Source organism: Lagopus muta, chromosome 4 (genome assembly GCF_023343835.1).
Source record: "Lagopus muta isolate bLagMut1 chromosome 4, bLagMut1 primary, whole genome shotgun sequence".
NCBI lineage: Eukaryota > Metazoa > Chordata > Aves > Galliformes > Phasianidae > Lagopus > Lagopus muta.
In genome coordinates, this window is record NC_064436.1 from 34,437,189 (window position 1) to 34,463,269 (window position 26,081).

Below are 26,081 nucleotides of genomic sequence, written 5' to 3' on the forward strand. Positions count from 1 at the left end.
GTTTAACCAAAGCACATGCCACCTCAGACAGGTAGTCCAGCATTTTGTTGCACTTTGAAAGCATGATTTTGAGACCAACTCCAGAATTTCACTCTGTATTGGTAAGACCATACTTAGAAGCACATTATTTTGATTGTTTTGTTTCATTCCAGGTGTTTACAGCTCTGTGCTAAGGGTGGATTGGAATTACCTTGTGCCAGCAGCAGCAGCACTGGGGAGCAGACTGCTACATCCTGGTAAGGTGCTCTAGTGGTTGAAGGAGGGGGAAAGACTGCTTTCTCCTAATATGGTTTTTGGTCATGTGAAAAACAGACTTTATTAAAAAAAAACAAAACAAAAAACAACCAAATCTTATTTGTGGTTTATAGGTGAATGTTATTTATACTAGAGTAGCAGCTAATAGTGTTAAATACTTGCCCATGGTAGCCATAAATGTTCTGATGCTGGGAGTCACCATCTGTTACTCTTCCAGCCTGACTTTTTTTTTCTACTGAAGGTAGTCAGTGTGATTTGCATTCTCTTCTAGCTGTATGTTCATATCTTATGTTCATTCAGGATTTGTTGATACTGCTATTTTCACCTCTTCACTTTGCATTCAAATCAACACAAAGAGAAGAAATCTGTAATTAGGAGAGTTTTTCAGAAATCTGCTCTTGGCAAATAGACTGGCAAATCATTAATAATTTTGTTGCAAAACCCACTAGGCCCAATCACTCCGTGAAGTTATGCAAATATTTACTTGCTTAATCAAATCTTGCTAACATTTTAGTTTTAACTAAAGAAGGTTTTATTCTTAACTTTGTCTCTTGGCAACATTTCTTTATGTTTAGTTTAACCTTTTCCATGGTTGGAGTCACAGTTCATCTTGCAGCATGTATTTCAGACCCTCCAGAGAGGGAAATTGCTCTGCTCTTGCATCCAAGATTCTTTTTCTTGTTCTTCATTAATTTGAAAGTCAGAGGTTATCTCTGTTTGGCTGAACAATACCTCATCTTTGGCTGTGGGTGAGACTGCACAGCAGAACAGAACAACAAGGTACTTTGTGTAAGCTGCTCAAAGGTAGAAGAGATGAAAACTGTTTCCCATAGCTTGAAAAGAATGGTGGTGAACTTCCTCCATGATACGTGATAAGCAAAGTATACACACTTCAGAACAAACAATGTCTTAATTTGTTCCCAGATCCACAGCCTCGAACATGATGTTTATGGATGAAATAGAATGGGAGCATGAATTAGTAAAGGTATTAAATAAGGTACAGGAAACAAAAGACACATAATTAAAAAAAATAAATCTATCCTCCCAAGTTCAGAATACATGAGAAAAGTTGGGAAGTACCATCTTTTGTCTTTTTAAAAAATGTATTATTCCAGGCATAGCAATTTTGCAGCTCCTTCATTAGTCTAGCAGAAATTTGGTGTCATATTGCCTAGTCTAAACCATGCTTGGTGTTATGGAAAGCCAGGAATTCCAAGTGTGCATTGCAGCTCTGTGGGAGCCAGGAGGGGCTTGCTGCAGCATGGGGGTGGGACTGCTGTCTTTCTGAGGTCGTGTGGTGACTTTGTTAGGTGGTCAGATGCTATTGCTAAATTACGTGTTAGACCTACATGCAACTTTTCCTAAATTATTTAGAAGCTGCTTTTATTACTTGTAAAGCTTAATAGATGCATTTATGCCATGAAGGACACTGTATCTGTGCATTGCTGAAACAGAGATTTTACTAACCTATTTCAAAGTGGACTAGAGCTTTATTAGCTTCTAGATACCTGACTAATAGTTCAAATAATACTGATAGAACCTTTAAAAAATGTCTCATTACCCAATAGCTGCTCCTTATCTCATGTCTGAGTCACCAACGAAGTTTGAATTCCTTTTGGCTGTGCTCACATCTGTAGTTTTTGGCACTCAGAATGCAATTAGCTCTGCTCACATGCTTCCGTCTCATTAGCAGGATTGTGGAGTGCATTAAAGAGGGCCCATTTACACCTTTTTGTGCCTGCACATGTGCACTTTCTAGATAGTAAAGCTTGAAATGTGATCCAAGTGTGACCTGTGTCTGCTCTGGATATAATGTGGAGGGAGAAAAGGACTTCTGCTTTCCCAAAAAGGGATGGGTGTGTGCAAGCTCTGTTGTGCTTAACCTGAAAGCAACAAGTCTGAACTTTAGCTATGATTTTTGAAACCATTTCGTAACTCAGTGTTTCCTTGAAAACCCTGATCCCACTTCTAATCTATGTGTACATTTTTAGACGTATGTAATGAGCAACTCACTATTCCCTTCATGCATCTTGCAGCATGTGTAGTGCCACTTCAGTCAGAAAGAAAATCAGGCTCCAGTTAGAAAATCAGGGCATTTTCTCCAACTATTTGGCTTCTGGTTTCTGCAAATAAAGCCAGCTGGGTGGTTTTCATGTTTTTCCTGAACCTTATGTTGCTGGAACAAGAAATGAGAGACAAAAGGTTTAAATTTACCCCGCGATCAGTAAAGTCGGTGTTTTGTGAAGAAAAACACGACCACGGCACGTTAGAAACCTCACATAATGAGATAATAGCGTCTTATTTTGGCAAAGGCGCTAGATTCCATTTGCGTACTTTATTTTTCCTCCCTGCGCCTAACGCCCAGCTGGATCGCATCGGTGCGGGTGAGGGAGCAGCTAATGGAACAGCCGCGCAGCCCGCTTCCTCTATGGGGAAACGTTCAGGCCTCCGAAACACTCCCTCTGTAAGACGTTGCAAAACTAAAAGCCCTTACAGGGAGTTCCACGTCCAAGCTCACGGTATTACCGAATCCGGGGCGATCCCCGCCTTTGTGGCCGCAGTTCGCGGGGCCTCGGGCCGGGCACACGGCGGTCACCGCCCGCTGGAGGCGGCCACGGCTCTCCGCCCGCCTGGGGCGGTCCCTGGCTCGGCCCCCGGGTGGAGCAGGCAGCGGCGGGGCCAGAGCTCGCTGCTGCTTCTGCGTCTCACTCGGCGCTCTGTGCGGCGACTCGACGAACGCTCGCGGTGAGAGAGCTGTCCGCTGTGCGAGGCTCGCAGCCGCTCTGCGGACCGGGCGGCGGCCGGGCGCTCACTGTCGCGTTTCTCTTTGCAGACTCGGACTCGGCTCCAGCCCCGACCCGGCGAACTGCGGAGATGGCGAAGGTGAGACGGGAGGCGTCGCGGAACGGCCGCCCCTGAGCGGCTCCCGTTCCTGGCCGCGGGAACGGCTCTCCTGCAGTCTCTGTTTTTTTTTTTTCTGGTCTTCCTTAAATCATTCCATCCACGAGCCTGGCGGGGGATGTGGAGAGAAGGAGGAGGACGGGGAAAGTGGCCGATCATGTGAGGAACACGTCATACACAGCTTACTCTTTTTTTTTCCGCCAGTTTCCACTAATTTGGCCAACTTTTCGGGGCCGCGGGTTTATGCAGTGCCTGGGCGGAGGCGCTTTCCGCTGAAGGAGGGAGGAGAAAAGTCCCGGGGCGTCCCTTATTCGCTCCGTTCTTCTGCAAGCTTTGCAGCCACGAGTACGGCTCTGCTTTAGCTCTGCCTTCCTTGAACATGCGCTTGAGCCTGGAGCGGGGCTTGCGATACGAGTCAGTCGCATCGGTTTTCTATGCCCCTCGTGCTCTGAGCAGCAAAAGAGAAACTTAGTTGCTCATCTGTGGGCTTTGTACGGCTGTAGAAAGTGTAAGGCACTTCCCCAAGGTCGCGGTGACTGCGGTGCTGTACCGTAGCTCCGTGGCAGTTGGACTGGGTGCTCCGCGAGGTCCCTTTCAACAGAGCTGTTCTATTCCTAAGCAGTAAAATTTTAGCTAGGACAAAGTTAGGTTTAGTTTAGGACAGAGTTTTGAATTTCGTGAATAATGACATCTCATAGGAGTATCGTTAAATGAAAGTGAGCTGAGTCAGTTCTTTATTGTTCATAAAATGATTTATGTTTGGGATTAGGTGCTCTCAGATGAATGTTGAGCTAATTTGATAGAAAGGCTAGCACCTGTTCACAGACACTGAAATGTGTATTTGTGCTCTGATTTGTCTCACTTTTTGAAGGGTTGTTGCATTTAGAGAAGGGAACTTCATAATTTGTTACTTTGCATCCAGTGCATGAACTGAGTATGTGGTGATGAGGATTGCTGGCATTTGATTAAGTGCTTAATGTATGAATAGACAGTTAAGAACTGCTTGATAACATTGAGAAAGAAGGTTCAAAAGTAACTTCCTCTTAGTAAAAGCATGCAAATTTGCAGTTCATTTGTAGTCTGTTCCACCACAGTATTAATTCTTGATCTTTGTTGATGCCCTTGGAGCTCACTGTTCCCACTGGTGTTTGAGAGGTGTCTGGATGAGGCTCTGCAAAATACGGTTTAGTAGCTTAGAGGTAGTAATGGTAATAGGAGGACTGTTGGACCAGATGCTCTTGTAGTTCCTTTCCAACCCTGTGATTCTATGATTCTATTAAGTCTTGTACCAGGGAGGTCTTGCCCTCCAGTTCCCACATTCAGATGACTGCTTCCCCCAACTTCTGTGACACTGCCTGTGAGGTGATGCAGCCAAAAAAGAAAGAGTTTTGAAGCTTTCCAGCCTATCATTCCTTTAAAAAAAAAACAAACAACAAACAAATGAAATATGCTCTGATCCTCATGGCAGATATCTGTTTTTAAATTTGTTGCACCATGGATTAATGCTAAGAAATGAAAATAGACATTAATTAATAACAAAATGTAGAAGGTCAATTATCTGTAGTTATTTATATGTGAAACCAAAGGTTCAACATTTGAAAAGATTGCACAGCACAGTGTACTGAAGTCCCATATAGTCTGGATATATCAACGAAGAATAAAAGCTGAAGAAGGTGAGCTGTCTTTGGAGTATCTTCACGGTAATACTCTTTCTAGCTCAGGAATGGCAACAGTTCTTTTCTTTTTCCGTGTTGTTGAGGGATTTTCCATGATCCGTGTCCAGGAGAAAAAGGTTCATTTATTTTGTGGAAAACTGAAGCGTGCCGTACAGACTGGTCTCTCCATGCCTCTGTATTTTCCCTTTCTTTGGAGGAATAGTGCAGTCCTAAGGCACAATTCTTTTCTTACATATCTCTATGCATAGTGGTCTTTGTTTAATGTGTAGACATGTATGAGGCGGTCCCTTCCCGCTTGATAATCTGCCTTGGAAGTGCTACTTTGTGCTTGCTTACTGAGAAATCTTGTAAGAAGGCTACAAGAATATTTTCTGGACTGGTCTGTTTTGGCCTGTAACTCCCCAGCTTTTTGTACAGACCATTTTCCATCTCCATTTGTAAGCTGCCAGGAAAGGACTGCTTGCAGTAGGTGCAGGTGTGGCTGCTGTGTGCTGTACAACGGTTCCTGTTCTGCCAACCTGTGTGTGACTTGGTCTAGCGGTTGGTGACCCTGCACATAGCAGGGGAGTTGAAACTAGGTGATCACTGTGGTCAACCTGGACCATTCTGTGATTCCATGCTTCTATGATAGTTGGACTTGATCTCAGAGGTGTTTTCTAACCTTAATGTTTCAATAACTTAGAGCATAAGAGTAGTATCGCTAACTTCGTTGTTGGAATGTGGGAAATAATCCTCTAAAGCAAAGTCCAAACACTTTTCCAAGGCTGGATTCTGAGCAGCTTGTTGGCTTTGCTGGGGTTCTTTGTGAGGACAAGTTCTCTAACTGTTTTTGCACATGTCCCTGCGCTGGTTCCCATGTTTCTGTTGCTTGATCTTATCTTTTCTGCTCTCTCTCTTTTCTGCTGTCTCTATCCTCTCTCCCCATCCCCAGCCTTTTTGTGTCTTCCCTGTCCTTGATACCTCTGTGGTATGCTGACTCAGAGTTCAACACAGATGTTGAGTAATTCCCTTTTGTTGTCTAAAGTTTAAATATAGTAGGACAGATGTGAATGCAGCCCGCTGCCCAGAGCTTATTCCTTCCATTCAAGTGGATGATATGAAGCATCACTAAACTTGGAGAAGTGTTTTGTAGAAGTGACTTGGTTGTGGACTGGTACTAGCTATGTGTCTGTATGCATCCACTCATGGCATCGTTTCTGTCCTTACTGCCATTGAAATTTTGGTAGGCACATATAATCTTATTCTTATGTAGTGTTGGCTTTCAAGTATGGTTTTAACAGGTATTTATGTCTGGTCTTCAGTAAGCCCAAAGGCTTTCAATTTACTGATGGGCACTTTGTTGTGCTTTGTCTGCAAGATGAGTATATTTATGTGAAAAAAATCTTGAGTTAGTCTTTCATTTATTCAAGCACATGACATTTCTGGGCTATTTTGGTGTCCTGAAATAGCATGCCCTTTTTGTTTGTTTGGAAGACATTCTCCATTTCCATTCTCACCTCTTCACAGTTCTCCTGTGCTACCTTGTAAACAGATGGAAAGATACAGTAAGAATGCTGCTGCATACCAGCTCCTCTTACTACATGCTGGGCTTTCCAGTAGGAAATTGGTCAGGATCTACTTCTGTAGCTGCTGTGTAACATTGTGAAAGACAGTTAGCTCTTCATGTGTGGGAAACATGGCTATGAGTGGGTTTGGGGCAAGAATAGCTGGAAATAAATCTGGATCTGTTCAAGTATGTTTTTTTGTTTGCTGATAATGACTACTTTTTATTGAATAGTAGGTAAGCACTGTGAATGGGAAATCGTGTGCTTGGTTGGAAAAAAAAAAAAGGGAACCTCATTAGGTGGCTATTGTTGATGTTACAGATAATGCTGTTACCAGGATATGTGGCCACATGGTGCCAAATTGTGAAGTAAGGTTGTCTGTTGGGAAAAATAAAAATAGCTCTGAGGTGCTGCTCAGGAGCAACTTGCCTGATGAATTTGTAACTTTTTGACCTTCTGCAGAGCAGAGTAAACAAAGATGTGAAGAAGCATGGATTTCCTTGCTGGAGGGGTGTGAGCTAGATCTTCTCTTACTTGAATCTTTTGTTTTCTTTCCATCTCTGCCATTTCTTTTCATGCCAACTTTCATTCCAAATATCTAGAAGCTTCACCAGTCCTGCTGGCAAGTGTCTTGAGAACATGGAGGTTGCTTTTCATTTCTAGTGTACCATCTCAAATTGTCTTCTTGCTATCCACGACCGCTTAAAAGTCAGTGCAGTGGGGCATGTAGAAAGAAAAATGTGGTTAGGCTTTGGGTGTTACAATCCTTCAATGTTCTTTCTGTCAAGGTCTTCCCTGTTGTCTTTCCCTTTGTTTTACTGCCCTCTGTATAGAATGCTGATTTTTACTAAGTGATCCAGATTACAGATGGATTTGTATAAAAGTTGATTTGTGTTTTCCTTTCCGTTGTTCTCTGGGTGGAGAGAGGAACTGTCCTGAGGGAGGAAATTACTGACCACAACAATAGTGTCCTATGAGGCTGTAGTGTTACAGTGCATCTAATTTGCACAAAGAGCAAGCTGCTTTCTTAGAGATACTGGAAGGTATGATCATTTATTTATTTCTGTTAAAAGTTGCAAAGTTTGTAAATAAATCTATGGTAGTCTTTCAGTTCACTATTTTTCATGCTATGCCACTAAAGATGGCATAGCAGTTGTGAAGCTGTGATCCATCTGCAAAAATGAGTCTGTTTTTGATAAGGATGAAACTAAGTGTTAACACTAGCTTGGATGTCTGACAAATGAGTCTGGTCTCTGTCAGAAACTCTCTTGTATTGATTTATTATTTTGTTGGAAACATGTGGTTCACAGCTCCTGCTGCTGATTCTCCATGACTGCAAGTTGATTTCAATAGTTCAGACAGTGACGATGGTTGTGAACTGGTGCTTTTTCTTTCTGTGACCCCAAAGTGCTGCATTTGGGAAGGAAGATGCAGCTTTTCTCTTCTTGAGCTCAGTTTCTTGTCAGTGCTGATCTTTCTGCCCCTTCCCATTGATTTTTGCAAATAAGAAGCTGGGACCAGGATAAGTGATGCGGCACTCCTTGGACAGCGGAGTGTTTTGGATGGATTTGCAATTGTTAAACATAACATGAGATCTGCTGCCGTATCTTGACTGCTGAGTCATGTACTGCTCTAAAAAGCTAGGTGAGTGGTTTCTTGACAGGCAGGTTAGCTCAACACTTTCTCAGTGCTGGGGCATGTATTGTCAGCATCAGGCCCGCCCATAGGTGGATTCTGAACGTGCTTTTAGAACTCAGGTCTGACTAGGACCTATAAAGCTATGTTCAAGGTTGTCTTATATGAAATCTCCCTGCTGGTGGTTGTGCTCGATGTGCACTGATGTACAGTATTAAGGTCAGCACATGTAACTGGAGGTTCTGCCACTACAGATGCTGTGTCTGTGGTGCCCAACTGATGAACGTTTCTGTTATCCTGAATGGCAGAGCTGCAGCAGGATTTCTGATTAACAAGTGCCTCTCAAGTATTGCTTAAGGGTGATAGTGTAGCCAAAATCCAGTAAATAATGTGTGCTTGAAGAAAGTGTGTGGAATGCCGATGACATCCAGGCATCAAGATAACATCTATTTTACAGCTGCACCAACAACTGTTCATCAGATTTTGTGTATAGTAAAGTTTTCCCCAGTGTGTTTTGAAAGAGAATTATGGAAGATTGCTTGGTTAATAAAAACAAGAAAGGTAATGCAGAGTGATTTGTAATCTAATGTTTAGTATTTGTACAAACTTTCTCTAGAACAGCCAAAGAGAGATTCTGAGCCATTGTCTCAAGACTAAGGGAATCACTAAGAGTCACAAGACTAAGAATCACTAAGGGAAATGCCACTTGTTTGTAACAACATAAGCCAAGGAAAACTTTAACATAAAAACCATTTTATCTGAGATAGATTGACCTGACAGGGATTTCCAAAGGAGGTAGTTGCATAATGTTGTCTTTATAAGCTGGTATGAGGCAAAGCATCAGGAAATATGCTTTTGAATAACCCCGTGTTGGCTGGTATAGTAATAATGGAGGAGGAGGAAAATATACGCTTTTCAATCTTTGTTCTAGCAGATTAAATTCAATTTTATGAAATTGACACCTAAATCCTTGGGATTTCTTCATGAAAATTTTTGGAGTTATCTAGGAAAAAGACAGTAAGTACAGACTGATGCACCTAAATTTGAAATAGCACCTAAAAACATGCTTGTAATGTTTTTGTTGTAATGTTTTGTTATTGTTGTGATGCTGAAAAAGAGAACACTTGGGGGGAATTGACATTTCTTTGATGTAGGCTGGCTGCTGGAGAGCATTTACCAGAAAGAAGTTTGCTGTTGCTCTCAAACACGGTAATGCTTTGTGTTCTGAATTTCTGATATAGAGTGGGGTAATCCCAACCTATTACTACTTCTGCTCTGGGAGTTCTAAGGATTCTTGGATAATAACACACAGATGGCCTGAGAGGCAGTAGTGATTCAGGGCAGTTTCTGATTAGTGCTTTCCAGTTCTTTTTTCTCTGTGCTTTTCTGCTGACCTACCCTAGATGAGTACATTTACTTGAAACCAAAGCACTGCGAGGCTGAACTTGCTAACTCAAGGGAAAGGGAAAGACTGTGTCACAGAGGCCAGATGGTGGTTCTGCCCGAGAAATAACCTGGCCTCAATTCAGTGGATTTCTTTGCGTTTCTTTTTGCGCACTTTCTTGAGAGTAGGAAAAATGTTCTTCCTATGCTAATTGCTACTTCAGTATGACTACACCTACAATGAAAGTTTTCTCCTTCTGCTGTTAGAGAGCTTCCCTGTTCATAAAAGCCATCTGTTTCCCCTTTTGGCTGTTTCTTGACCTCTGTAGTTCTTTAAATTACCTATATACCTAGAGCACAGTAGATTCTTGAACTGTCACATTTAAATAAAGGCAAGACTTTTCTGTAAGAGTGATAAATATCTTTCTGTGTTTGGCCCAAGCACTAACTCCCTGAAGAATCATTTTCCATGGAAACCTAGTGGAGTTATGTTTGTGTTTGGATGGGCTGATCTTTTCTCTTTCATTTGAATTGTTTTTTTTTCTTTGAATCTGAGTAAAAAGGAGCTCATGCCAAAAGGAACAGGATGAAGAAATTGAATGACATTGCACAGTTTGATGGATCACATTTGCAGCAGGATGGAAGGAATCAGTCTGATACTGACTGAAAGCTCCAGTAGGCTTTGCGTGAGGAAAATAAGTTCTTATTTCCAAACATGTCTTGGATCATTGTGCAGCTTTTCTGGCCCACATGGTTTGTGCAATTTATTTCCCAAATTGTTTTAAGTTATGATAATTTCAGTCATTTTTCTGCATTAAGGCTCCAGTGTTGTCAGAACAAATTCTGCAAACTACCTTTATGCAAATAAACCTGAATTTAGCTGGTCTACTGCTGGATGAAAATACGACAGAACCTTTAGTGAGAACTGCGTTTAAATGCCCACAAATTGCTACTTAGACAGACAAACACATGGAAAATGCTATTTGCTTCTGAGTCTTGGATTCAAATTTAATCTGAGCTCACATGTGAAGAGTTGAAAGGCACTTTATCTTCTATTTCACGGCTTTTTCCCTTTTTCTCACTCTCTTTTTTCTCTAGTATACAAGAGGCACTGTGACAGCATTCTCTCCTTTTGATGCCAGATCTGATGCAGAAGCCCTTCGCAAGGCCATGAAGGGAATGGGTAAGAAGAATTTAATATTTTAGGAAAAGGAAAGGGCTCTCACTCCTGCTTTGAAAACATCCTTTCTGAACTCATTTTTTATACTAGCAGAAAAGGATAAGGCATGTGTCCACATGCTACAAATGATAGACTCAGAACTGCAGAAATCCGGACATGTCCTAGTTCTAACTGTACTGCTCTCAATAACATTTATTTTTAGATCAACACAAGGAAAAAAGATAGCTTGGATAGACCTTATTTAAAACTTAATACTCCACAGGCTTCTCTACACGTGGGATTTTATTGCACAGTTGGACTATAAATTGAAAGGGTATAACTGGAAACTTACTGCAGTGTAATAAAAGCTCTGTGCTTGGAAAACATGTGAGTGTTCCCTTGGTCTGGAAGTAAGTGTGTTACGATTGTGGTTAAATACAAAGCACACAGAATAGAGATAGACTAAGGAGTGGTCTATTAACTCAGGCTGTAGCTTTGTGCCCCAAATCTTTGCCATGACAACAAATCCTAATCAATACTTTAGAAGCCACCTGTATCCGGGAATAAGCAGGAAAGGGGAGAATGGAATGCAGTAAACCTCAGGTGTTGCCAAATTCAGTACAGCTAGCAAGGTGCTGTGCTGCGGGGATCACTTTGTAACCCTATTGTATATAAAATGGATAATAGCTCCATACTTTCCTACCCTGGGACTCCTAGGGGTACTGGACTGAATTTTTCTCAGAGTTGACTGAGCAAACAGTCTTAAATACACATTATGTATACGATGTCTTGATACACTCTTAAGTCTCTTGGAAAGCCTGAAAACAGGGCTCTTCTATAAGCTACAGCCTGAGTCTAAATGTTTTTTACCTGATAGCTGGAGTGCTGGGTGCACTGTTTGGAACTGGGCTCTGATGGAAAGCAATAAATAGCAATACTTAGGTCCTCTGCCACATTTTTGCTGTAGCAAAGCTCCAGACACGGTGGCTCAGCTAGAGGTCTGGTGACACTTGTTGTTTATATGATTATGCTGTTTGTCAGTAGGTTTTTTATTTTCAGAGCATCTTTTATTTCTGAGTTTGTGCTACTTCTGTGTTTGTTTGTTGGGTTTTTTTTTTTTCCTGTTTATTTTCTTTGGAGTTTGTTTATAACTGTTTCTTGTTCTTTCTAACTTCAGGGACTGATGAAGAGACTATTCTGAAGATCCTTACCAGCAGAAATAATGCTCAACGTCAAGAAATTGCATCTGCTTTTAAAACACTATTTGGCAGGGTGAGAAAAAGAAAAAAGAACTGTAGAAATTAGCTGTATGTGTCCTTTGATGATTAGTTACAATAGGGAGGCACATCCATCATGGTTTTTGTAAAAGATTCCTTTGAAGAAAATCTAGTTTCCCCTTCTTCATATCCTTAATGGCTAGCTAGGTTAGAATACTCCATTTAGATTATTAAAAGAAAAAGATGGTTTTTTTCATGTACACTTTTACAGTATGTTTTAGGTTTTAGTGCAAAAGTTTGCATAGTTTCCTGTTAGTATGCTTCTAGTATTGACCTTATCCTCAGTATAGAAAGAATTATCAAATATTTTGACTTAATATGTGTCATATAAATTGACAGCAGGAATATATTTTTTTAGAGCTAGAAAATGTGATAGAAACACATTACTTAAAATAATTAGTGCAGTTAGTTAGTAGCGTTAAATGAATTTCAATGTTAAATAACAATTAAAAAACAAAAAACAAAACAAAAAACCCCCCCCACAACCCAAAGCATAATATCATGCCCCACAAAATCCTTCTCACCAAATTGGAAAGATACAGATTTGGAGGGTGGACTTTCTGGTGGACAAAGCACTGGCTGCACGATTGAGTCCAGAGAGTGGTGGTCAGTGGTTCAGTGTCTGGATGGATATCAGTAACAAGTGGTGTCCCCCAGGGGTCAGTGCTGGAGCAGATACTCATTTAATGTCTTCATCAGTGACATTGACAGTGGGGTGAAGTGCACCCTCAGCAAGTTTGCAGATGACACCCAGCTGTAGGGCGCTGTTGATACACCTGAGGGATGGGATGCTGTTCAGAGGGACCTAGACAGGCTTGAGCAGTGACCCCTCATGAGGTTCAACAAATCCAAGTGCAAGGTCTTGCTCCTTGGCTCCCTACTGCCAAAGTTGGGGGGATGTAAAAGTTGGGGGATGTAAGGATGGAGCACAGCCCTGTTGAAAAGGACCTGGGGGCACTGGTGAGTGGGAGGCTGGATGTGAGCCAGCAATGTGCCCTTGCAGCCCAGAAAGCCATCTGTATCCTTGGGCTGCATCAAAAGAAGTGGCATGGAAGGTGATCCTGCTCCTCTGCTTTGTGCTGGTGAGGCCACACCTGGAGTACTGTGTCCAGATCTGGAGTTCTCAGTAAAGCAGAGATATGGACTTGTTGGTGTGTGTCCAGAGGAGGGCCACAAAAACGGTCTGAGGAACGAAACACCTCTCTCCTATGAGAGCCTGGAGAAAAGAAGCCTCTGAGGCCACCGAAGAGGGGCCTTTTAGTATCTAAAGGGGGACTGTAAGAAAGAAGTGGACTGACTCTTTAGCAGGGTCTGTGGTGAGAGAAGAAGGGGAAATGGATTTAAACTTAAATAGGGTAGACTTAGGTTAGATATAAGGAAAAAGTGTTTTACAGTGAGGGTAGTAGGGCACTGGAACACGTTTCCTGGAGATACAATGGCTACTCCATTCCTACAGACGTTCAAGGCCAGGCTGAGCAGGGCTCTGGGCAGCCTGATTGAGCTGTGGATGTCACTGTTCGTTGCAGGAGAGTTGGACAAGATGACCTTGAAAGGTCCTTTCCAACACTAAGGATTCTATGATTCTGTGATTCAGGTTTGCCAAGTGAACAAGCATCTTTTTCTTTTTTTTTTTTTTTTTTTTTTTTTTTTTTTAAGTCTTTATCTGGTTACGTGTGTTTAGGTCATGTAGCAGTTAAAACAAAAAGAACCCTATCCTGTGTCATTTTCGATGCATCTCCAGAGTCTTCTAACTTGCAGGCACGTGTGGTGTCCATTTGAAGTCTTTAGTCATTATTCATTATGGTGCTTTTGTTCTGCACTAGGATCTTGTGGATGACCTGAAATCAGAACTTACTGGCAAGTTTGAAACATTGATGGTATCTTTGATGAGACCAGCACGTATTTTTGATGCTCATGCACTGAAGCATGCAATCAAGGTAAGAGGGAAAGGACTGAATACGTTTTATAAAATCTTTGTTGGTATTTTTCTGTGTATTGGAATGCACGTTTAGTTGGTAAAGGAAAAGCTGATAAAGTTCTTTTTAAATTCTAGGAAGAATTGTAAATAATATGCTGCAGTAACAAAAATTACAGTATTGTAATCAAGTGTTGCTTTTGTGAAGTCATTCTTTTTGAAGTGTAAACAGCAGTGGCTTTTCTTACAGGCAAAGCAGACTCAGACGTGGTAACAAGATATTTGGCTTTTGTAAATTTTATCCTTGTGACAGGGAGGAATTCCTCTTTTAGCTACATGTAATGAGAGGGCAGCAACTATTTGAGGGTCTGAGTTTACAATTCTGTTGTAAAATGCGCTTATTTGTGGTGGGAAAAGGGGAAGGTTTAAACAGCGCAACTGATAGAAGGGTAAAGATCAATGAAGGACAGCATATGAGCTACAGCTAGGATGGAAACCATTCAGTTACCTTCATGTCATTGATGGTGACAGTGAAGAGCTGAGATGTCTCAGATGGGCTGCAGCAATGCTGCAGCAGTGAGCTTCTTGTAAGTATTGGGTTGGCTTTGCATGTAATCATGCCAGAATTGAAATGAGAAGTTCCCACCTCTCTACTCCCAGTATATGAGATAATAATAAGAAAAAAATTCTGTTTGGTCCAAGTGTATAAAGTAATGCTTGCCTTTTGATTGTCAAAGGGAATAGTTGTTTTCCTATTCTTATCAAATCAGCTGTTTCTACTTGCACCCTAGGGAGCAGGAACCAACGAGAAAGTGTTGACTGAAATTCTTGCCTCCAGAACACCTGCTGAAGTGCAGAATATTAAACAGGTTTATATGCAAGGTAAAATCCAGAATAAAATAAAATTCTGGGCTCTTCTATCAAGTCTTTCAATATGGCTTTAACATGTTTCTTCCAATGAGACCTATCTGTGAATGGAGGTGTGTGCAGCAAGTCTAATTTTGTTCTGCTGAGCTGGGAAACTTCATATTGCTAGAAACTAGTGTTTGGGCTGTAAACAAAAAATCCTTTTTATTTTGGGCCTGTGGCTAGCATATGCAAGGTCTTTTGTGCCTTGTATTTAGAATTCATTCAGATGTATTTCTTTGTTCTACCCAGAAATTTTTGCTTGAAAATTAGAAACCTGGTATTTTTTTAAATTATTTTTTCCTTTATTTATTTATTTAATTATTTTTAACTTATCATTTTGGTAAAATGGATTTATGTTAAAGCAGGTCCAACTTTTTGGTTTTCCACAAGGGTATGAATATGTGTATTCACCCAATGACTGTGGGGATTTATCTTTCTAAGGCAGGCAGTGTTTAATTCAGCACATTATATCTGTCCTGGTTCCCAGCACAGAAGAAATTCTCATGTTTTAATAAAGTGTAGGGTAAAACAGAGTTTTCAAGAACAAAACGTATGGACACAAGATTTTTCTGGGCTTACGCTTGTTGAATAGACTGGCGTATTTCAGTATAATCCCAGAAGTGCGTGGTCTTCAGTTCCTTGAAGAGGAACTGTGTGTGTCATCCTTTATTTCAAAATACTTTTAGCAATTTGCTGGTAACAGGTGTGAGGTACTATCTTTTTATCTTTTTACAATAATGTTATGTTGTAAGGCAGAATACACCCAGGTGTTAAAGCTGTTTCTGATGCGCAATTCCATAAGAGTATTGCTCTTTGGCAGAGTATGAGGCCAACTTGGAGGATAAGATTACAGGAGAGACATCAGGCCATTTCCAGAGACTACTGGTGGTCCTGCTGCAGGTGTGTATCTCTTTGCACGCATGCATGTGTGTATGATTTTCTTTCTGCTTTGACGCCTGACACATGCTAGTTGTTTTCTGCTTACTGACTAGGGTTCATAGGCCAAATGATGGACACGACGGGTACTGAAACTGATTTATTTCCTCTGAACCTAGAATCTTGAGCTCCGTTCCAGGCCATTTCTACAACTCTGGCTTGAAAAGCTTCTGGGGTGTTTATGATATGGATACAGCAGAATGTCTGCTGTGTGGGTTTTTTTTGAAGGTAACAAGCAGAAGGGAGAAATGAAGTTGATTTTGAAGAAGGTACATTATGAATTGACTTCTCACAACAACTTTTACAGGTTTAATGTAACAGTTTGGCTTTTGATTCAACTATAAGTTTAACAGTTTGTAAATTTTTTTTTTTTTTTTTTTTTTAGGGAAATAGAGATCCTGATGGCGGAGTTGATGAGTCTCTTGTTGAGAAGGATGCTCAGGTGGGTGAATGACTTTTTTTGAGGAGAGGAGGGAGTATTTCTACCAGTTCTCTTGTAAAGACCCTATGCAAATATAGTTTGAATGTCAGAGATAATTTTTTAGGATTCTGTGTGTGTTGTTTTGTTGTGGCTTTTTTTTTTTATACATTTTGCTGTGATTTTATGTGTTGTAGGGAAAAGAAGTGAAAAAACTGGAATGTTGGGATCAAATCTTTTGTGTTTCAGTGTAAAGTAAAGTATGACTTGTTTTGATGATTAAGTCACTAGAAGAGAGAATTATGATTGCTGAGACTTTGTAATACTGAGACCCCACTGCTGGAAGACTCAGATGTGTTAACAGTTTATTCTTTAATGTTCAATTTGGGCTTCTTTCTATTTAATCATTTTTTATCAAGTGTTATGTCCTTGTTATGGGGAAATGCTAATGCTAATCAGTGAAGGATGCCTCCAGGGAGTGTGAAACAATAAAAAGAGAAAGTATTCCAAATACCCTATGCTACTGTAACAAAATGGCAATCCAATATTTTTCCTCTATAGAGTTTCTAGGGACACACCTGTTGCCATTTGCGCGTATGTTCCTTTACTGGATTGCTGATCATTAAATTGTGCTGTAAATGGGAAAAGGAATACTGGCAGTAAGCAATATCCTTGAAGTCTTTTGCTAGTTTCTGGCTTTGCTGTAGGTATAGGCACTATTTCAGCAACTGGAGTACAGAATGAATTTAATGCATGTTTCTTCTCAACAGTTTCAAATAGCTCTGGGTTACAGATTTTCTTTCATAAATTGTCAGCTAGGATGGAAGAAAATATATGGATTGTTCAAGATGACAAGGAGGAAAAGCAACATACCAGATCAATTAAACATTCTTTTGATAGTAGAGCACGATGCACAGAGACATTGGCAAAATATCTTCTTGGCACAGGCCTATATTTTCTTATGTAAAATAAGAAAGCATCTTCCTCCTGTTAAAATTTGTCTGGGCCAACCAGAGCCTGGCAATTAGTGAAGCAAATATTTAAATCACTGAAATGACTCTTTCATGAAACTGTGTCAATTTTATCTTTAGTTGGGTTTATGTAGCTGAAGAAAGTCATGAACCACAGTCCTTGCTAGATAGATGCCTTTTTTTGGCTGTCTAAACTTAGTAGGCATCATACCTAAATACAGAAAAATTCCTTCTTTTTTAAAATATTCTTTGTGGTCTGCTGTGTGCATTTGGCTTGAGCTGGGTCCTATACAGAGAGGTATTCTGTCACATTTCTCTGAATGATATCTTTGTGTTCAACAGCTAATGTAGCTGGAATGGATTCAGAGCATTTTCTAATGATTATTGCCAGGTACAGATGGTCAGAACTGAAGTACGTGACTGCAAATGCAAGACTCTTTCTGGCTTCCAGATGTTTCCATTGATTACTATGACATTTTGGGAAGGATATGAAATATTCTACTGTAACATTTTAAATGCAGTGGTAATTTTCTGTTATCTCAGACAAAATTAAAAACAAACAAACAATTTAATTAAAAGTGGTTGGGGAAAGGGTATTTGAGATGTTATGAATATGTAGGGAACTATTAATTTTTTTTTCTGAGAATCCTTAGAGGAGAAAGTTTAACTTTTTGGAAGACGTTTTGTATTGCTTTTTTAATACTAAACTATGCAGTTGAGGCATGTTTTGAGTATTGTGCAGTAGCAAGGCACATGAAAACTTAGTAGTGCAGTTGTAAAAAATTATTTAAGACTTTTTTCTTATTTATGAACTGTTGCTTCTGGCAATGATAAGATCAATAGGAGTAGTACCTGGATATCACCTGTTTTCAGTTTCTTTGTAAATGAGTGGACATATCCCTGGTTGTTGGACTCTGATCTGATTTAGTGGGTATTTGAACCATTATTCAGAGTACTTCTTGGGATAGCTATTAGACCCATTGCTGACTCAACTAAGGGGAAGAGATTTTTTATTTGTGTATCGTGATGGGAGAACGTATTGAGGTCCATGACTTGTAATTAAGAAAACATTTATAGGAGTCTGTGAAATCAGGCTTGATGAGTGTGCTCCAGCTATAAGACATTATTTCTAGAACTTGACATTTGTAACATTGTCTTTACTCCATGGGAAACTAAGGCAGTCTAGTTGTTAACAACCATTAGAGCTAACATAAAATGTCATTCACAACTTCTAGTACCTCTAAACAAATGTATTTTTGGAATTTCAAAATGCTGTAGTGAGACTTCACATTTGCTACTGGATAAAGAGCTTAACATGTTATTTTGAACTGGATATCCTTGCAGTGCTTAAATAACCCTTTTTTTCCCATCCTTTTCCACTCTGTATCAAGTTTAAAATCAGCATTCAGCCGTCACTAATGCACTTTGAATAGGATTGTGGCACAAAGAGAAATAGGAAATTCATAATGTCACATTCAGATTTTACTGTGTGAGCAGACGGTTGGCATACAGTATGGCTAAGGAACAGATGTGGTTCTGTGGGTTTTTCTAGGAGATATTTGATCGCCTTAGTACAGGTGGTAACTGTTTGCCCCTCTGAGGAGGGAGGAAAAAAGCTATATACTCTGATATGCAAAACCTTTTTCCTTACATCCAGTTGAGCGCACAATTTGGAGAAAGGCTTCTGAGTTTGAGACAAAAGAATTAATTTCTTTTTCTGATTTTTTTTTTCTGATTTTTTTTTTTTTCTTCTTCTGTTGCTTATTTGAATTTCTGGAAACATTCTACTTTACTATAGGCTGCTAATAGCATTCAGACATAGCTGAAGAGCAATCGCTGTGCTCTAACACAATTAAAACCTGTTACCAATGTAATTTTATATTGCTTAAGAATTTAGCATCTCACAAATACTGTTTCTGAGAGCTTTTTAATCCATTTTGGCCCCTCTAGTTTGAAAGCTCCTGAGCCAAGTAAACATAGTTGTCCCATTGAGATGAGTCATATTATAATGATGTTTTGCCAGTTTGATTTGAAAAAGGGAAGAGAGAAAACAATATTAGGAAAGGACTTTATCTCTTAGATGATGACAGTTTCAGAAAACTTGAGGCTTATGAAAGGGGCCATGCACACATTCAATTTTAGGGCCTTAAGCAGAATTATTCATGTAAATGCTTTCACAGTCAATTTCAGAACTTATCATTTGTTTCCAAAGTCACGTTAGTATTTTATCTCATCTTTTTCCCTCCAGCTATTGCTTCTCAGATTAAGACAAATGGAACTTTTCAACAAGATGTGTGAACACATTAAAAATTCTGCTGTTTTGTTCTCTTCAATTTACAACAGGTCTTGTTTAGAGCTGGGGAGCTAAAATGGGGTACAGATGAAGAAACATTCATCACCATCTTGGGAACTCGAAGTGTTTCTCATTTAAGGAGGGGTAGGTGATATGGTTCAGGTATGACTGAAAACTTCTGACTGAAGTCCTGGCATTACCCTGATGATGGTAAAAGTGGTAGTTGTTTCTGGTACTACTTCTCCCCTCTTTCAGTTTTGTTTCCTCTAATTTTCCTTCCCTGTAGCAAGAAGCAGAGCTGACCTGCTGCTTGAGGGAGTGGTGCAGTAGATCTGAGGGACAGCTGGAGTGCTTCTTGCTGGATGCATGTTTACATTTTCTTTTGAAAGAGGTCATGGCAATAAAGTGATGATAAGAGTCTGTTATGAGTCACCGTAATCTGAAACGATCAACCATTTCCTAGGTGCCTGTTTTATTAGCTCATAATAAATAAACAATATTTTTTTTCCTGCTACTCACCTGTTTATAAGTCTGTTTTACCAAGCTGCCTAGGCCGCTGGAATTAATGACCAGTAAATTTTTCTTTGGTTCCCCAGTCTTTGTTTTCTCTTTATCTTGGATTCATGGGATTTTCAAAGCTGATTTTATTTGCAGTCTTATTTTTATTTTTTAAACTGCTGTTGCCAATCCTAAAGTTTGTTTACCTAATGCGATGGGAATATAATATTTTTTAACTACTGATAAGACAGCAGTTTTCTTTGAACGCAGAACAGACTGCCAACAGGACAGTTTGGGTGAAGCTAAGTGGATGTAGTAGCCTAGCATAGAAGAGGGCTCAGATTCAACATGATAATAGCATTGCCCTGGGAAAAATGTTTAAGGATTCCTTCAGCTTCTCATCTTCCCTCTTTCTGCACTGTCACTGGGTATGTTCACAGACTCCCAGTATGGCTGAGTTGGAAGGGTCTGCTGGAGGTTATCTTGTCTAAACCCATGCTCAAGCAGGGCCATCTGGAGGAGGCTGCTGAGGCCCCTGTCTAGGTGACTTCTGAAGATCTCCATGGAGATTCCACAGCCTCCCTGAGCAGCCTGTGCCAGCACTCCAGCACCTGCACAATGAAAAAGTATTTCCCAGTGTTGAGATGGAACCCCATGTGTTCTAATTTGTCCTCCCTGACTCTTGTCCTATCACTGGGTGCTACTGAAAAGAGCCTATCTTCTGTGCACCTCCCCTTTAGGTATTTATACACATTGATAAGATTCCCTTGAGGCTTCTTGTTTTTAAGTTGAACAGCTATGTCTCTTTCATACTTTCCTCATAGGAGAGAAGCTCCAAGTCCCTTAATCAGCCAGCATTTCCTTTGCTGGAATCTCTCCAGTATATCTATGTCTGTCTTGTACTGGAGAGCCCAGAATTGGACACAGTACTTCAGGTAGCCCTGAGGAGAGGGAAAGAATCACCTCCCTCTCTTCTGGCAATACTTGTCCTGATGCAGCTTATGATACCGTTGTCTTTCTTTGCAGCCCGGGCACACTGCTGGCTCACATTCAATTTGGTTCTTGGTTTATTAGAACCCCTTGGTCCTTTTCACAAAGCTGCTTTTCCGCTAGGATTCCCCCAGCATGTTCTGGTACACGGCCTTGCTCCTCTCAAAATGTAGGAATGTGCTGTATAACAGCAATCCAGTAAGAAATAAGTAATTAAAATATTTTAGAGCAAAGAAGGAGTGAACAACAGCATTTGAGCAGTGGATAATGAGATACAGATGACATTAACCTGTACTGAGGAGAATTCTGGGAAAAATGCTGACAATATTTGTGACTGTAAGCACGCTTTCTATTTTCCAGTGTTTGACAAATACATGACTATTTCTGGCTTTCAAATTGAAGAAACCATTGACCGTGAAACCTCTGGTGATTTGGAGAAGTTGCTTTTGGCAGTTGGTAATTACAGTCTTAACAGATCTAGAACTGGCCTTCTTGCGTTTACTCCCAAGCCTTCTTAAATTGCAGTTGTTACAGGATTTGGCATGAAAACATGGTTCTATGTTAAGTTACTCACCTGGGGTCTATTTCTGTATTCAGAGAATAAGCTTTTACTCTTCATGAGATGGAAGCAAGGAGGGAGGGTGGGAAAAAGTGGAAACAGTGGAGTTGCTGTGTTCTGTTCAGTAATGCACAGAAATTGAGAAACCACAAAGTGAGACAGAGCTCTGCCTTTGGTTGAATTCTTGGCATTCCGCTTACAATGCCGTAGTAGGTTTGTAACTGGGAGTAGAATTTGGCTAGTGATATTTCTTTTCTATTATAACTTCTAGAACCCAAAGAGTTGTAGTAGGGGAACAGTCTAACTGTATACTTAATAGCCCACATGGGAGAGAATGATACAGAAATGCACAACTTGTCTTGCCAGTTAAAGATTGCGTTGTGATTTAATAACATTCAGTAATTTAATTCTTTGCCCTTTTCCAGTGAAATGCATCCGAAGTGTGCCTGCCTATTTTGCTGAAACCTTATATTATTCCATGAAAGTATGTATGTGTATTTTCATATGTCACTTTCCATCTCCCCTGGCTATTGTTCTCTGTTTCATTTGTTCATCATTTCTTTTTCATTGCAAATGCCAACTGGGTACTGTATCACTAAGCATCTACAAAAGCTTTGGGGTATGCAGATCTGGGGTAGACCAATTCATATGCTGCTTCTTTTTTTTCCCCCTCTAAGTTCCCTGTAAATTTCTCAGACCATATGTATTTTTCAGAAAACATCAGTTTCATCAGCTGCTTTTGCCCTTGATCTTGTTATAAAGGAAAATTTCTGGCTAGATTCACTGAGCACCTTCAGCTAAATAAATAAAGCTAAATAAATAAATTGCCTTCACTTAGGTGGTGGATCTATTTAGGAAGCAAAGATGACCAAAGCTGAACTGCCATTTGTGCAGATCTATTGCTCTTTGCTTTGGACGTATTTAGAGACTAAAGGTGCAGTTAACTTTGAAACACAAACATAATGACTATCCTATTTTGAAAAGGAAAAGGAACTTGTAAGAGAAAAACAAAATTTATCTAAACAGCTATAAAAGCTTTAGCAGGGGAACCCCATCAGTCACATAGTTGTGTTTTTCTTCACCTTATCTTAGATAGAAAGAGATAAGCAGGGAATCTGTGTTACTAACTTAAATTGGTCAATAATAATTAAAACCCTGGGAAAGATGAAGTTGGTGATCTTTTGTTTTCAAGCATGTGATCAGCTTCTCTGAAGAAATCCTTCCTTCCCTTTGCTGAAAAGCACCAAGGTGTGTTTGTTACAAATGGTTGTGGCTGTGAGGTGTCAACATGAGAATTAATGAAAACAGAAGAAATGGTAGCTCAATTTTTAAAAGCTGCTTTACTGCTTTTACCACCATCAGCATAAAATAAGGTTTAGATAGAAAATACAACATATGCTAACAATATGCTGATTACTTTTTCTTATGTTTATTTATTTATTTTTTTTCAAGGAATACAGTAGAAAACTTTTTTTTTTCCTATGGGTTTAATAATCTTTTTAATTTCTATGATGAGATGCTTTACTAAAGCCTACAGATGAGATCCCATATATATATATATTTATATATTATTTATTATATATATTATATATATATTTATATATTATATATATATTATTTATATATAATATAAATAAAATGGTTAACCTCTTTCCGTAAGAAAGAACTTCATTGTTAGTAGATTTGGCAGAAGAATTTATGACTGCAATTTAGCAGTTTGATATGACAAAGTTCTACAATGTCTGCTTTCATGATAAGGTGGGGCAGAGCCTAGCTTTTACCAGATTTTACTATTAAATCCTACTGAGAAACAACTGGACTCATAACATAACTTCTGAGCAGCTTTAGGGCACTTTTAGATGTAAACCAAGAATGTTACACCCAGTCGAAGGATTGAGTGGCCCTGGACATTAGGCTGAAGATGATCGTGGGGACTCTGCCAAGTCCTTCCTTGAGGTGCACTAGCAGGTCAGCATGTGACAATCTGTATTGCTTCAGCTTGCGTGAAGTCTGACATGTCTGAGCAGGAGGGGTCAGGATGTTGGTCTGGCAGTGCTTGCTAGTGCAGAAACTTGGAATATTGGAAACCAGATGAATAAAAGAAATGCATGGTTGGGAAAGGCATAGGAAGTTTGCCTTCTAATAAACAGCTGGATAACTTGTGGAATGGATTGGTCTGCCTGTGCTTGCTGTACAATGTTACATGCTTCCATTTAGCATTGTTGAGATTTATGTACCCACTTCCAGAACTCACTGCAGGTCTACTGCAGTGACCTGAGACTTCACTGAAAAGATGATTTGTGTGTGATTCTGGTTGTAGTGATCAGACGTACTACTGTACAATCTTGGAGCTGGAGGGTTTAAAATTTATCTGGGCATTCACAGTTGGAGTCTGAAGATAAAACACAAAATAAGAGGGCTGATCATATGGCACTTCATAGACTTCTGGGGCTTAGAGCACCTCGCGTTGCTGGTCCTCTGTTCTACACACTGCAGTGTGGATGTCTGTGGTACTGTCCCATAAATCCTGTTTTGGTATAAAAATGTAATGCAGGAGTGTTTTGAGATACCACTTGTTTTTATTTATTTTTTGTTTTGTTTTATTACAATATTTCTCTAGAACAAACGTATAGGGTAATATTTAAACTCTTCTCTTTAGGGGGCTGGCACTGATGATGATACCCTGATCAGAGTCATGGTTTCAAGAAGTGAAATCGATCTGTTGGATATTAGACAAGAATTCAGAAAGAATTTTGCAAAATCGTTGCATCAGGCGATTCAGGTAAAACCACTGTTTTGTTGTCAGGGGAAGCACGGGTACTTAAGAAGTAATTGTTTCTGCTGTAAATGGGAGGGTAGCATTAATGCAGAATAGCCTAGGGCACTCTGGGGACAGCAGAGGTTGGCCTGCAGTTCTGTGAAGTACCAAGCAGCATCATTTAAGTGAGAAGCATTTGTTATGAAAAGCTGAAGTGTGGTTTTTTTTTTTTTTTTTTTTTTTTTTTTTTTTTTTTTTTTTTCCCTCAGTGTTCACTAGGAGAATAGATGTGGTCTTCCCTAGTTACAATTTTTACCACTACAAAATTACAATTGCTCATTTTTTTCCCTACCTTTAGTTACTGCATTTCCTTCTTCTCTGAATTCCCTCTGCTTTTTAGTGCTTTAGAAAGGATGCTGGCTCCAGAGGAATAGCACAGGGGGTTGGAGAGGAAATCTATGATTGTGATGTGGAACCATTAGCACCACTCAAAAGTAGGAAAAAATCTCACAGTGGAATCACTGTCTGTGTCGAAATCTCCTCTGAGTGGATGTGAAGGAGTAGGAAGCGTAGGAGCAAGCAGGAAGTCCAGAGCCAGCTGTGGGAGAATTGTCATGGATTTGCTGCAAAGTTAGATCCCAAATGCTTTTTTTCCTAGTAATGTTTTGGGGAATATTTGCTCTTGCCGCTCCTGAGGTGCTGCTTTATCAATTAGGCTGGGTTACAACATAAAGACTGTTGCTCTTGGTGCTGCTTCCAGATTCTTCTTTGCTCTTCCTCATTTGCAGTTGAATGCTTTCTCACATGCAGTAAGTAGCCCACTTCTGCTAAAGGTTTCAGGAGCATTTATTGTTTCTGAACTTCTTTCTCTGTAAATATAACTCTGACAGAAGAGTCAGAGAATTTCCTTCTGCCGTTCCCAAGTGGAGAGTCATCCACTGATTGGATTTCCTGTGGATGGGACAAGTGTGTAATCTGTTTAGTCTTTCCTTGGCAGCTGCTTTTCCTTGCATTTCTGTGGCTGTGACTCATGGTGACTGGTTTGTTGTATTAACAGAAAGATACATCTGGGGACTACAGGAAGGCACTCCTGCTCCTCTGTGGTGGAGATGATGAGTAATGGTGGCAGAAACATGAAGGATTTCTTGTGCTCCAGCTTTGCAGCCCTTTAGTTAGCATGCCTAGCTAAGATTTTGCATCTTAATGCTTTATGGCTGTTTGAATTTATATTCATATCGCACTTATTAAAAACAAACGTTACTACCCAGCTGATAAATAGTCCCTCCTCCTCCGACATCCCAACCTCTGGGAATTTCAAGTGCCTTCTGAGTGTATGTGAAAGTCTTCGTGGAAGATGAGTACTGAGCACAGAGCCCAGTTATTTGCAAGTGTTTTGCTGAAACGTGGAAAAAAAAAATAATCATGTATTTCTACTAATACTGTATTTTCATTAATAATTTAAAAACTCTTTTTTTGCATTTATTCCTTACATTTCCACTGAATCTTAAACCAGTTCTAACACTGCAAAGAAGAGAAGGTATCCTTTGTATGTAATATTTGAATGAATTTGTAGAACATAATGCAAGCAGTCATTGGAAATCTAAAGAACCAATAAATTTTTTCCCTCTTGGCGCTGTTGTATGTGGTTTTCAATGGGCGAAGATCCATTTTCATTTAATAACACTGCTTGAAAGAGTTGATGTATTTTTCCTACTAGTTTGCAGGTTTGTAAGGATATATAATGCTTTCCAGCTGCACATCATGATTTCCTGCCTAGTAGCAGGCAGTATATTGTTTCTGTAGTGATGCTGCTATTTGGTATAGCTACAATACCGAATTATTGATACCTACTGAGCACTGTATTCTCATGTTGTGCTTTCTTTTCTTCCAAAGCTGAGAAAGGAGGAGAGCTGTTAGCATCAGTGTCAGAGTAGGGCTGATACGCTGCATTTGTAGGATGAGTTGAAGATTTCTGTGATAGGTTCACTGAAGAAGATGGGAGGA

The 26,081-nt window shown here is 39.9% G+C and overlaps 1 protein-coding gene across 2 annotated transcripts; it reads left to right on the forward strand.

Annotated features, from left to right (window-relative positions):
* ANXA5 (annexin A5) lies at nt 1-25,708 on the forward strand. 2 transcript variants are annotated; one of them, XM_048941289.1, is made up of 14 exons: nt 1-31; nt 153-236; nt 3,089-3,138; nt 10,493-10,577; nt 11,731-11,825; nt 13,654-13,767; nt 14,537-14,627; nt 15,475-15,554; nt 15,976-16,032; nt 19,323-19,416; nt 21,121-21,216; nt 21,745-21,803; nt 23,979-24,101; nt 25,135-25,708. In XM_048941289.1, the coding sequence occupies exons 1-14, from the start codon at nt 16-18 to the stop codon at nt 25,195-25,197; spliced, it is 1,107 nt and encodes a 368-aa protein (XP_048797246.1). In that variant the 5' UTR covers nt 1-15; the 3' UTR covers nt 25,198-25,708. The 2 variants fall into 2 exon arrangements, with proteins under 2 accessions (XP_048797246.1, XP_048797247.1); XM_048941290.1 differs by lacking the exons at nt 1-31; nt 153-236 and adding an exon at nt 2,867-3,000.
* The last annotated feature ends 373 nt before the right edge of the window (nt 25,709-26,081 follow it).

Bases quoted from the DNA above. Each gene is read 5' to 3' on its own strand.
- ANXA5 (XM_048941289.1), top strand. The intron at 13,768-14,536 runs GTAAGAGGGAAA...CTTGCACCCTAG, and splicing joins CACTGAAGCATGCAATCAAG to GGAGCAGGAACCAACGAGAA. The intron at 15,555-15,975 runs GTGTGTATCTCT...TTTTTTTTTTAG, and splicing joins TACTGGTGGTCCTGCTGCAG to GGAAATAGAGATCCTGATGG.